This window comes from Motacilla alba, chromosome 2, assembly GCF_015832195.1.
Source record: "Motacilla alba alba isolate MOTALB_02 chromosome 2, Motacilla_alba_V1.0_pri, whole genome shotgun sequence".
In the NCBI taxonomy this organism is placed as follows: domain Eukaryota; kingdom Metazoa; phylum Chordata; class Aves; order Passeriformes; family Motacillidae; genus Motacilla; species Motacilla alba.
Genome location: NC_052017.1, coordinates 23,603,970 through 23,617,918, shown reverse-complemented (window position 1 = coordinate 23,617,918; position 13,949 = coordinate 23,603,970). Strand labels below are relative to the sequence as shown.

At 38.6% G+C, this 13,949-nt stretch overlaps 1 protein-coding gene across 7 annotated transcripts in view; it reads left to right on the top strand.

Moving 5' to 3' along the window:
• CALCR (calcitonin receptor) overlaps positions 1-13,949 on the top strand; it is a 149,773-nt gene that overhangs the window by 81,657 nt on the left and 54,167 nt on the right. For all 7 annotated transcript variants that reach the window (XM_038128873.1, XM_038128872.1, XM_038128871.1 and 4 more), the window contains 2 exons: positions 9,504-9,657; positions 13,062-13,172. In XM_038128873.1, the coding sequence (XP_037984801.1) occupies positions 9,504-9,657; positions 13,062-13,172 (265 nt within the window). The remainder of the gene's footprint in view (positions 1-9,503; positions 9,658-13,061; positions 13,173-13,949) is intronic.

Here is a 13,949-nt window from a genome sequence, read left to right as displayed (position 1 = left end):
CTCTTTCATATCAACATTACATTTATTTTTATGTATGCAATGTGGTTGAGTAATTGTGGTTCTAAACATATAGTAAATTCATTTCTGTCTGACTGAATACCTGTCACATAAATTGAATCCTTTTGCTGAACTCTACTTGTGAAACCTCAAATTATTATTGACTATCGTAAAATCATAGATATTACAGGCAGTCACAATTGAGAATACTGCCCAGAGACTGAGTTATAGAATGATCAGCATAGGTCTGAATGATGCTACTGGGAACAAGCACCTCACTACCTTAGTGTGGTACAACTAATCTGCGTGATGCCTGTCGCGTTATTCCCCATCTAACTCTAGCTCTGTGCTTCTGAAGAAAACTTTCTTCTTCTCGTGTTTTCTTGGTTTGCTCCTCCTGCCCCTCTGCCTCTCATCTTCTTTAACATCTGAATGTGAAATATCTCTGTGCATCTCCTCATCAAATCCCATGCTGTAGAAGCAAAAGAAACTCACATGCTGTAGAAAATATTTTGGAGACCACAAGAACTGCTCTACCTGGTTTACTTATTGGGTTGTTCCTCTCCTCTCAGCCTAGCAGAGTTTGTCCACAATGCTGTTTGCCACTTAAATTTATATACATAAAAAAGGAAAGGAAAGTAGAGAACAGTAAGAGAATGATGGATAAAAGGAGGTTAAAAGAAAACAATTAAATGAGATCATGGAGAATCCAGGAGAAGAGCAAAGAACACATTACTTCAGTAAAATATTGAATTCATGGTTCAGGATGAGGACCCTCCACCAAAGAAGAGCTAAAGAGATGGAGAAATAATTGAAGAGAGTTAATACATTTCTGCTAACTTGGTTCTGCTAACTGGTTTGAATCCTATGTGATCTGCATAGCTTGATAGGGGTCTTGACAAAAAACAGTAATTCTTCCTATAAAAAGCCAATGCCAAATGAAGAAATAGATCCAGGTTATTTTGCTCCCAGTCAAGTTACAGGGCTGTAAATATTCTGATAACTAAAATTGTCCACAGCACTTCTGAGCACTTGAGGTGCGTTGACCTACAGCATGGGTTTGTAGGTCAGCCCTGGAGGACAGATCCTTGCCCTTTTGTCCCCAGACCTTTTAAATCTCTCACCCATGAGTGTGCAGTGTTAGATCTGTGCTCATTTCTGCAGCACTCCAGAGGGAGGATTTCTTTTAAAAACTCTTCAGTGGGATCTGCATCTGCATTCATTTTAAATATCTTTGCACCAAAGAGCACTTCATATTCTGACCTCAATGGGTAACTTAACCTACATTTTCAAGCTTCCAATCTCTATGTGCCTTCCTTCCCCACTGCAGTGGGCATACTGTGCTCTACTTGGACATCTCTTTGGTTAATTTCCCTTTTGGTAGGGAAGAAGCCACAGTCACAGAAGTAGACCATGAACATGGTCTTTTCTTTCCATCATGAAACTTATCCAGAATACTGCTGTGAGATCAAATATGAAAAATATTTTGCCTCAGTCATTTTTCCAAAAATTTTTCCATCTGCAGATGGTAGAAGCCATTCATTTTTTGCATTTTATTTATGGTTTCTAATGAGTAAAGGGTGTCTCTCTTTCAAAAAGGCTGTTCTCACTTTGTTGGTTCTTCACATCACTCCTTTATTCCAAGAACTGTGAGACATGTCAACCACTATCTGAGGCTGAGGAAAATACAGTAATTAAGGTGATTTCCGACACACACAGGAGTGACCTCCCATCCCTCTCCTCTACCCACCCCACCCTCTAAGACACCCTCTAGATCTCCCTTCTTTGATGACTTTCATGGTTTCCTGTCATCCTGTCATTTGTGACCTGCACTCCCAGTTGGTCACTGTGAGCTGTTGCAAAGCACCACAATCCTTTGAGATCCTTGTTTTCTGCTCTGGGCTCCAGGCTCTCTGTGCTGTTTGGCCCACTGTAGGTGCTGGTATTTCCCGTGTGGGGGTCACCCCTATTGAGTAGGGGAGACTTTTACCTGAAATCTCTTTTCTTAGTGTAGCTGTGATTCCCTAACACAATCTCAGAGCTGGAGCACACCCTGCCCTCTATACAGTTAGTGCTTTGCAGAAGACTTCCCAGATTTTTCTTGTATCTCTCCTTCAATTTTTTGTCACAGACTTGGTGTGCACAGACACTTCCTTCCCACCACCTGCTTGAGACTTGTCACCAAGGGCTTTTGGTACCTTCTGATAGAAACCATCTCTTTTATGCATGTACTTTTTTGCATAGAATTGATAGCACTTCCATGTACAGATCCATAATAACCTGTCTTTGCCCAAAAAAAACCCTGAAGCATGAGTTGTTCCAAAATCTAATTTAGAAATATGAGCAATTCCTTATTGTCTTCCTCTTTGATGGATTCTCTTGCTTTTGGATGCAGGATAATGCATCACTGTATAGTCCTCTACTATAAAAATGGAATTCCACTCAAAAAGTTAATTGTTCATTATGTCATAGTTCACTTTAGACTGATATTCTCTAGTTTTTTGCAATTATTGAGAGCCACAGAATGTGACTGAGATTTGTTTCCTCAAGTATGTAAGCCCTGGTATGCTGGAGCGATTAGTTCACGTCCCCAGTGCACGTTTCTCTTCACAAGAAAAATGGAGCATCAGCACAGTGCGCCCAGCAGCATCAAACTTTTGAGAATGAGGAAGAAGAAGAAGGTTTGGGTCTCTTTCCTGTATGACTGATCAATTTTTCAGGACATTGATGGAAGAGATTTCTATTTTCTGCTTTATTTTCTCAAGTAAGAACTGTGCCTACAAATGGCCCTGGAAATGAGGATTGATGAAGTAGTTTTTCCCACATACTCCAATTTTGTGTCCTGAGCTAGCCACAACATGCATAATAAGGACTAAATGGATGCTGCAGCTGAAGGCCACACTATTTTCAATTAGGCCCACTAGACCAATAATCTATTTTAAAATAAATTCATTTTGAGCAAAAAACAAATTGTGCACATTCACTGAGTCCAAAACTGTTAAATTATTACCAAGCCTCATTCAAAAAGATACGCAGAGCCTGGTACTTCTTTCCAACACTTGAAAGACTCGTGAATAATTCCTGTTCACAAAACATTGAAAATTATTTACATGAAAACCTAAATGTAATTTTCGGTAACTGCAAAAACTGATGTATTTTGGAATACAGCTGTGATAGGGTAGGCTCAAGCCTCCAGAACCATTAGTCAAGCACTTGCCACCATAATGGGGGAGCTGCCCATGGTGCATCTGTTTGATCCTCAAGCTGGGAGGGCAACACACACCGGTGGAGTGATGTGGCCACAAACTCCACTGGGCTCTTGCTCCTGCCCAGCTCCATGGCTCTCAGTGTGCATCTCTGAAACCCATGTCTGTGCAGGTACTGTGAGAACAAGCCTTTTCCGGCTTAGACAGCATCTCTTCCAGCATCTGGTCCAGAGCAGATCTCCCATGGGCCGGAAGAGCTGCTGAAGATCTATCACAGCCTCCTTTGTCTCACTTCTTCTGAGCCTTCTTGCTGCCTGGCACCTCTGGCAGCCCAGAGTCTTCCCCAGCCTTGGATGGTGAGATCCCCCTGGGTCTCATCACCTCAGACTATGCCTTTGGAAGCTGCTGTTCTGCATGCACACCTCCCTGTGTAATTATTTATGGGTTACTTCATGATGTAAGTATGTGCACTCAGAAGTTTGGAACCTGTTCTCACACAAGGGAAGCTCTGGAAAGCAAACTGTTGATATTTCAATGTGGTAAGAATTAGTGTGAGAACTTGGGAGTCAAGCTGCTCATCATTTCCCAAGAAATAGGAATGCTGTATTCTGTTCTATTCACCCAGTTTCAGGGATGATCAGGACGTTTTGACTACATCTTTGCTTTTTTTAAAAACAAGGCTGTTACTATGCAGCTGATTGCAGTAAAGAGGCCTCTCACAAGAGGATAATCAGGGCTGCAAGAAAATACCCATGAAGTATTCTGGATTAGCCCACAGTTTTTATCAGGCTAAAATGAAAGTAAAGCTTCTTCTGTAAGCAAATCTTGTACAAATGGAAAAGAACTGTAAGATCAGTGACTTGCTTTTCATTACAAGAGCCTTGTCTTGCTCTTACAGCACATGATAATCTCATGCTTGTTTAAACAGCTGCCTAAATCTGCCATGTTAGTCATATGGGATCTCACTGAGATAATTACCATCCTGCTCCACTAGCGGTAGAGTATGAGAAAATCCTAACATTCAGTGATTAAGTAAAGCATGTCGTGTTGTAGTATTTCCCCAAAGAAATGGCCTGCTGCTTCCTAGCACACTTCTGAAGGATAGAAATGATTATGTTTACTGAATATCATATGTTAATGACCTTCCTAAGGTATCACAGTTGTTTTCTTATCTGTCCCAACTAGCAGTTGTGAAAAGTAGTTCAAACATAATCAAAGTATGAGAGGGGCTCTGCAACTCATCTAAATCATGCTGAGCTCTTGCTCTAAAATGTGATGTATTGAAGAACAGGAGTTTAGTGATCCACAAAGAGATGACTGCACACAGCAGTTTTAGAAGAATTATACCAAATGAATGTTTGAGCTGTTGAAATCAATAAAAAACAGTTAGAGCATCCAGAATTTCTGCTAGTCTGAGCTCACTAATAATTCTTGCTAAATTACTATATTTAGGGGGGGGGGGGGGGGGAGGGGGAAAGACAGCTATAAATGCCTTCTTTTCCTAAATGTCATATACAGTTAATGTTAGTGTCCTGCAAGCTACTTGATGGCAGAAGAAAAATATTTGGGGATGTTTGTCCATCATGTCATATATATTGTGGGGAAGAAAAAGTGAAATACTTTTATGCTTACTTTATCTGGATTCTCCCTTGTAGAAACAGGCACAGTCTGGCACAGGTTAACAGCAGTTACTCTTATAGAAAGCAGGGCATTGTTTGTTCATTCCTGTATAGTTTAATAATGAAGCCAAATTTCTTTCTCAGAATCCTTTATTCATTCCAGGTATAAAGTGAACTTCAGCATTCCCAGCAGCCTGTTATTTCTCTTTGTAATGATAATTCACTTTCTTATGTCAGTCATTTGTCACGTGGTGGCTTGGTGGTCGTATGTATGACGTCATTTACTTGGACTTTTAGGAGTGACATCATATGTACGGCTGCTAAACTGCTGCATGGGACATCACTTAAACTGTTTTCTTCTGAAGAATTCAGTGCATTTTTAAGCAATGATCACATTGATTATTGTGAATTATTTATTTCTCCTTAATAAAGAATGTTTATAAATGAATGAGGCATTCCTTTATTGTATAAACATCATCTATATTTCCATCGGAAGTATCTGATGAAGGGATGGGAAGGCTTTTTAATGTGCATTAATGAACAATGAACACTTAAAATTTGTTCCATAGTTTATGGACTCAATATTTGTAGGTAGTTGCCAGGCAAAGATTAATTGACCTTGGCTTTTTGTGGTACAAATGTGTCTTTTAAGTCTTAATTTTTAAAATACATTGACATAACAATGAAAACATAGTAGAAGAGATGAATGGAAATCATGAATTCCATGAGAGCTTATACAAACACTGATGCACAGATATTCTTGGGACTTTCCCAACCTCTCCCATTAACACGATACAGACTAAACTTTCTCTCCCATGTAGCCATACCCAAGCTCCTACTACTCCTGAAAAGAGAACAATGACCCAGAGATGTTCTCCTGCCCCATTTGCCTTTTTCTGACAGTTGCAGTAAGGAGTGAGGGAGACTAAAACAAATAATAACATCTGGCATCACAAACTGCATCAAAATTCTTGTCTGACTGAACTGCAGGCATATAAAGGCTTGATCATCAGCCCACTGGACTGACTTTGGGAGGTCAGGCTTTAAATTCTGAGTGGTGGACATGGGAATCTCTTTTGGATGGTAAAACTCCCAGTATTTGAAACAGGGATATGACTTCTCCACCTCCGGCAAGCCACAAAATTTATATTTCATTAATCTGCTGAAGTGGTAATCTGATTTATAAGGAGAAGAAAATTGTGTTCAAGCTTCCAAGGCCAGCTTTTCAAATCTAGGCAAACAAAAATGAGGAATAGCAATCAAAGAAAGAGTAGATTTAAAGGGCATATCACAGATGACATACCTATGTATAACCACTTAATTTGATTTCACACACAAACTATTCAACTACATAAAAAGTGCCCAGAAAGATTTTTGGGCAATTACCTTTGAAAATCTGAGTCATTGTGTTTAGTAGAAAGAAAAACAAAAAAGGAAAAAGAAAATAAAAGAATAAAAATAATTTAAGAGAATAACCTGGTTTAGGGCAAATCTGGGAGAAAACCTCCAAAGAGGGCCCCTCCAGAAAGCAAACCCCAACCAGTTCAGGAAGGATTTCTCAGAGAGAAGTGGAAAGATCCTGTTTATTTAACAGGCAAAGCCCTCCCCAGCACACAAAATGAACAGTACCCGATGAAAAAACTCATTTGCTGCTCTGAAGAGATGACAAATTCACAAAGTCTCTCCAGTGGGTGGTTGCTCTTTTATCAGTCCCTCAGGCACTGGGAAAGGCTGCAGAGTAGTCCCAGCAGGCTGCAAAGTGTTCTCAGTATTTCCCTGGGTCCTGGTCTGGAGCAGGTTTGAATGGTTCCAAGAAAAGGGAAAGAAAAACAGTCCAGGGAAAGCTCGGGCTGCCTCAGCTCTCTAAACTGACTAACAAGCAAAAGGAGCACAGTGTTCTGCCCCGTCTGTGCCCAGACAGCACAGTCCAGCCAAATGTAGAGGAGTGAGTGAGTGAGTGAGTGAGTGAGTGAGTGAGTGAGTGAGTGAGTGAGTGAGTGAGGCTGATAACAAAAACTGTGCTTCTTCTCCCCACCTTTGCTGTCAGAGCCAGTCTTGAAGGCACAGAACATAATACCCAGCATAAACAGAGCTGATGGCTGGGGATACAAGCATCATAAAATGACCCTAGGACTGAGACAGTTATAAATCTAGAGTTATTATTCCAACTTTTATCCAAACTTGCTTTCATTTTACTGGAGGCCATTAAGTGATTTCCACCGATGAGTTTTAGCAACACAACATATCCATATTTTAATCTGTCTGAGCAAATTGCTGGCCTAAATGTGGGCAGTAGAAATTTCACTGGCAATTTCAGCTGCTCCACAATTGCCTTGTGCAGGGGCAGTAGAATGCGCCTCCTGCTTACATGGCTGAGCACTTTTACATAATTTTGTACACAGTGCAAGATATTTAATCTATCCACCATCATGGGTACTGTCTACCTCCATGTATCAGAATATTGCCATTAAACTGTACCAAATAAGAGCCGACTTCTTCAGGAATTACCGACTGCAAGTAGCAAAACTATCTATAAGATTACTGTGACTTCGGTATCCAAATTGTGTTTCACCCCTCAAAACCATCATCCCACACATAGATGTGTTCCCAAACTGGCCAAGAATTGCAGAGAAATTATCAAAAAGAAAGACATTGCCACAGAAGTCCTCCCAGTATCCTGTGATGAAACTGTTATTTCTGTCTCGAGTTTCTTCCAAACAGTTTGGAACTGAGGAAATTCTTCTTTCCCATTCAAAATAAGAATGGCAAAAATAAGCATGCAGTATCTACTAATCACTTCAGAGAAGCACCAGAGTCTGTGTCATGGACATGGACATGAAGGGCTAAGACAAAGCTGAGGTTGTCTGAAGAACCTCATCTGCACTTTCCTGTGCTGGATTCAGGATTTTGCTTGGCTGGTTTTTAAACTATTCTCAGGTACTCCAGCTGCTCCCCTTAGTCTTTTTAAAGCTAAGGAACCTGTGATGTTTGTCTTTGCTTCTATATTTCCTGTTCTGACTGTCTAGATACTTAATTTTTCACTTGGGTGGCCAGATGAAATATTCCAAATGGCTTTATTGTTCAAATACATCTTGGGGGGAGAGGGAGAGGGTGCTGAATACATACATCTAAAATTTATATAAAATTATCTCTGCCAGAAAATATTTTCATTCTTATTCCTTCTACTTTATTTCAAGCACCTACTTAAGTACAACAAGATTGACTGCCACCGTGTCCTCCAACTAGCAGGTGTATACAGTTGAAAACGTCTGTGTCAAAAGAGATGAGATGAGATGAGATGAGATTATAAAAAAATAATTGATTTGATATAAGAGTATAAAAATTCTAAACTGACATGGTTTGAAACAGAAGTATCAGGATAAAAGTAATGGCTTTTTTTTTTCAATGAAGTCAAGCCCACTATGGTTTTGCCATGTATTTACAAAGGTGATTTAGCATGCAAATGGGGGGAAAAGTAATGTATTGATGGAATACAATTGCTTGTGATGTGACATAAAAAAGGGGCAGCGAAATGTAAGAAATAAGCTGATTTTTGAACTTTCGAAACTGTCATGTTTTAAGTTCAATCAACTACAAATGCATGCCTAAAGATCTCTGTATTATCATTTGCTGGTAAAAAGGTCAAGTTTATGTGTTTATGAGAGTCCTAGATTTTAAAGCAGCCTGCAAATGAATCTGAATGTGTTTGTGATGGCTTTAGTACCATTTAGTACAGGGGAAAACAGAGGGTCTTGCTAGAAAAGTGCTACAGCCATGCTAGGAAAGTGCTACAGTGCTTTTGAGTGGGGAAGCAGAGGAACTCATCTTTTACTATCACCTTCAAGCAAAGGAGAGTCAAGATACAGGATTGAGGCAGAACAGAACAAACTAAAGCTCCACACTTTCATTTCTGCTCACAGACCTTGGCTGTACAAGGGGGGGAAGGAAGGAGGGGTAGGTGATGAAGGGAGGGAGGGAGGGAGGGAGGGAGGGAGGGAGGGATGGATGGATGGATGGATGGATGGATGGATGGATGGATGGATGGATGGATGGAAGGCAAAAGAACATAATCAACCTCTCTAGCTGAGATCTTAGCCTTCCAAAGGCAGTGATCCTTTCCTTTAACATGCAGGCAGTTTAGAATGGGATCATTCAGAAGATGCCACTGTATTAAAGAGGACCTTGTTATTTAGACAATCAAATTTAGGGGTTCTGCTTAGGTACTTAACTAGGAGCTAAGGTCAGGTATTGAGGTTTTAACTCTACCTTATTTGACCTTAACTGTTGCGGAAGCTCAAAGCAAAGGTTGTGGCACTGAGGTATTTTGTCTGCACTGTCTAGAGTCAAATCAGCACAAGTGAACAGAAATACATGGGTTCAACAGAAAATTCTCTTGCAGACACTAAATTAAATGAAAATATTTTGATGACTTTATCAAGTCTTTAATGATCCTCTCTTCACCAAGGAAAATGGCTTGGTTAAAATATTATGTTTTCATGAGGTAAACTAATAAAATTCAGCATTTACTTCGTAAGTAGTACAAGGCCCATCCTAATGATAAACATATGTGCAATAAAAGGCCTTTCAAGAATGAGCAATAGAAATTTCTGGTCCTCACTTTTTGTAAATTTAATCTTCTTTGTTTATCCAGTTTTACTAACAGTTTTTCCTTTCCATACAGAGAATTGTTCCAAGTCTTTCTTCTGCTGTAAATTATACTGATCCTACATTAGAGCCTGTAGTAACTGAAAATTCAGTCATACGGCAGAAGATAATAGACTCGCAGTTCAAATGTTATGAGAGGATGAACAGAGCTCCTCCATACAAGAAAAAAGGTAAAAAGGGTTTTTTAAGAATCTGTGTTTTGCCTTTTGTGGTTATGGAGCTATAAAAAATATTTTCTTCTCTATATTAACCCATAGTCTTCCTCAGGGTGCAGGTTTTTTTCCACAAGCAGTAATCAAACTTACACTTACTTAGCACCCTCCTAAGTGGAAAGAAAGGAAAAAGCCTGGAAGGAGCCCAGGGAATGAACACCTCTTCCTTCCTCTGTCACCTACATTTCTGGCTCAGTGTTTTGCTGCTTGGATCTTTCTTGTTCTTGCTTCAGGAATAACATTTTCCTGACCCTCTCAGCAAGGTCACACCTGATTGTGAATCCTAAATATAAATGTTGTTCTGTTTGCTCCAATCAGTGTTTCAATTTTTTGACATTTGTGTATTGACTGCTGGGTGTCGTGCTCTGTACCAGCACAAGTTCCATGTATTCTATATTCAGCAGCAACAATAGGAAAAAGAGTTAGTGTTATAAAACACTGAGACTAATAAAGGAGGTTTATGAAACATCTTTATTGAATACAAGGCATACGTGAAGATTAATAAAAAGGGAAATGGCAAATAATAGTGGAGCTGCAATTGCATTTAAAGCAGCATTTCTGTTTGGGACTGATAGTTCTGGTCACTTTTTCTCACAGAAGATATGAGTGAAGATATGAGGAGATAGAGAAAAAAATATCACGAAAAGTGCGAGACTTATGCAAGTAAACAACAGATACTGAGGACATAGTTTAAGGGGAAAAATGTATTTTAAACAATTAACAAAAATACCCAACCTAATAGTGTTGTTGGAAATAATGTGAGATTTTTTTTTGTAATACAAGAGTAAACACATTTCTATAGCTCTTATCTTAAAAATTTTGCTGGGATATGTAAGACTCAAGGAAGAGTTAGATGTTAAGATAGATAATCAGGTCTTGATGCAGAACTGTTTGGGAATGAATATAGAGATTCCCACTGCTTAAAACAGGTTTTAATTCAGGTGAATAATACCCACAAGCAGTTAAACAGGATTATTGGATAGAAGGAATGATGTTTCAGTTAAAAATAAGCCTTTTAGTTGCTGGACTTGCAGGGCAAGTAACTTACTGTTTCTTGTTAGAGTATTCTTTTAGTCTCCACCTCTATATACACCTGATTTTTGCATCCATTTACAGTAACCAATGGATTCACCTTTCTTTTGTACTTTCCTTGTGTGATAAGTTCCAAAGGGTTGATTTTCCAGCATGAGCTGGGAATTCATATGTATTGAGACATGAATTCCTAGAAGTGTTCCCAAGGGCAATGCTGTTGCAGGACAGCCTGCATTCCTTCAGCTGGCAGCTAAATTTAAGTGATGCCATTGAGGGCTGTTGGTTCATGGCAACATGCACTTCATTCATGTATAACTCTGAATGAGGATAATGGGTAACTACAGAATGGTGCCAGCGCCTCTGAAGTTGTGTTCTGAACTGAAGCCATAATAAAATGACAAACTCAGGAAACACATGACCACCCCTCCAGAACAGCAGTGTGTTTGTATATATGTGTGGGTGTATATGTGTACTTATATAGATAGACAGAGAAGGATAAATGTGAGCATATACATATATACACACATATACACACACACATATATATACATACACACACACACACACACACACACACACACACACACACACACACATATATATATATGTATATATATGTATATATATGTATATATATGTATATATATATATATGTATATATATATATATATATATATATATATATATATATATATATATATATATATATATGTATATATATATCCTGATGATTACCTTGGAAGATAAGTCCATGATGCATAGCTTGACCTATGTGATTATTTTTCTTTATCAGGCCAGGCAAATGATTTAAAGTTTTAAAACTAGATATTCCCTCCAACTCCATTTGGCACTACTTTTCAAAAACAGGCTCAAATTGCAATAACTTTCTACTCTTCTTCTTCTTTGATATAACAAAAATGTTCCTAAAAGTTTTTCAGATACATTTCAAAGACCTAGAAGAACATGACAACGCCTGAAGGAAAGATAACTGCTGATATGGTGATTGGTTAATTAAGTGAACAAGTACCATTACCATATTTAACTTGATAACTGAAAAATATATGTGCATAAAATCTTAGCTAATGAAGAAAAAGTGTACATAAAAATTTCTTTTCTGAACAAGATCTAATCTGGAAAAATTTTGGTTTTAAATTTTATGCTTTTTATCTTTAATCAACAACTACTTGACTTACAAACAGTTATTGGTGCAAGTTGGAACAATTCAGATGTCTTTTTACAGCTTTCTTGCTTCAGTTAGAAAGTTTATCTGTGGATAGTTTCAAAAGGTCTAGAGGCAACTAACTATTATATGTTAATAACTTGCAGTGGTTATTAGGTGCCTTCTATTATAATTCTTTCAAAAACAACCTTCATTTTAATACTTCCTCAGGCCCAGAGTGAAAAAAAGCTAAAATGTATCTTCTCATTCTATTTCACTTTAACCTGACAATCTTGGTGACAAATACTTTTTTCTCCAACACAAGCTGATTTTGAATAGAAAATAACCAGGAAGTGGGGGGGGGGGGGTTAATGTGTTTCTTGTATAAATCCACAACGAGTCGTTTTACACGTTACAGCAAGCAGCATTAGAGCACAATTTCTGAGGACCATGGCATGTACAATCTCTGTAACAGGGATCAGCGATGAGCTGTGTTCTGCTGTTTGGGGGCTGGGAACATTCCACAGCCTCAACACCACCATCCTTCCCAGAAGGGGCATGACAAGGACAGGATCACAGCATGCCTGCCCAGACAATATCAGCAGGCAGAATCTGTCTGCTACAGATCAGTCTTACACCTGCTTTACTGGGTTTATAGATACATCAACGACCTCCGGTGTTGAACGAGGCAGCAGCCTGACAGGGACCTGTCTCTGCTGATGTTGCTTTTAGCTGAGATGTCTCCACAAATGCTTCCTATCTTTGCATTTCCAACTGATTTTCAGACCTGCTGAGCAGCAAAAGGTGAAATGAAAATTGGAGATCTCACAGGTCCTTGGGCACCACTAGTGTGCATACTTAGAGCTGAAACAAAGAGAAGCAAGAAGAGAAATTTGTAGGATTGGACCCTACACTCAAAGTTCAGTTCAACATGCTTTAAAATGTAACTTTCTGGTAAAATGAACACCAATAACATCAGGTCAGTAAAAACAAGTACCTTCTGGTACCTGAATGCCACTCTGAGTGTTACAATAATAAAAGGTTGCACTAAAAAAAGAAAACTTGATTGTCCACAGGCAGCAATAATCCTCAAGAGGCTAGAACAGAGTGGTTCAGGAGGGAATTAACTCTTTTTGTGGAATTAACTCTTGCAATCTTCTTAAATGTCCAGGTCTGTTCTGCAACCGAACATGGGATGGCTGGTTGTGCTGGGATGACACACCTGCTGGAAGGCTCACTGCTCAGAATTGTCCGGATTATTTTCCAGACTTTGATCCAACTGGTACAGTATTTCTTTTTACCATTTTATCTTCCAAATGATGTCTTCAGAACACTTGTGCCATTGAGTGGATGTGGTCAATCCAGGAGCATTTTTGCAGCTCTGGGAAATCTCCGAAAGTTTGGTTGAAATTAAAACAAATCAAGCTTTTGGGTTCTGTAATTAACATATTTTAATTTTTAAAATATCTTATATGTATATTTATATAATTATAACCCATGGATTTATGGAATCTAGTTTATTAAAATGTCAGCTTCTGAATTACAATATCAAGATATTCTTTGCACCTCATTCTGAGTTTTTATAATGAAGAGAAGATGCTTATGTGCTCGAAGTATGTATCAGTATGTTCTTTATTCTGTTTTTATTCGAAAATATAATTTTATGAAATAAGATGAGCAGAAATAATGTTCTTTTAGTCTCTGAGTTTCAGTTCTTAGCTGAATTATTCATACAAATACTAGAAGTAGACTTAGAAAAGTAATTGAAGAATGTTTAAAAGGAAAAATGAAAAATTAATGCGAGTATTTCTAAAAAGATATGAGGAAATATTAGACACAAGTTGAACTCTACAAAGAGTACTGTTTGAAGAGAGACACAATTGTGTGTTCCTTGCTCAGGACACGTTGCTTCTAGGTGGTGCTTGATGGCACACTGTGCTAAATTCGACACAGTCACAATGCACCAATTGCAGTTAAAATCTATGAAACTAAACAGGAAGGGTGCCTAAATCTGAAAATTTTCAACGAGCTTAACCCAGAATGCCTGTGCCCAACTGGA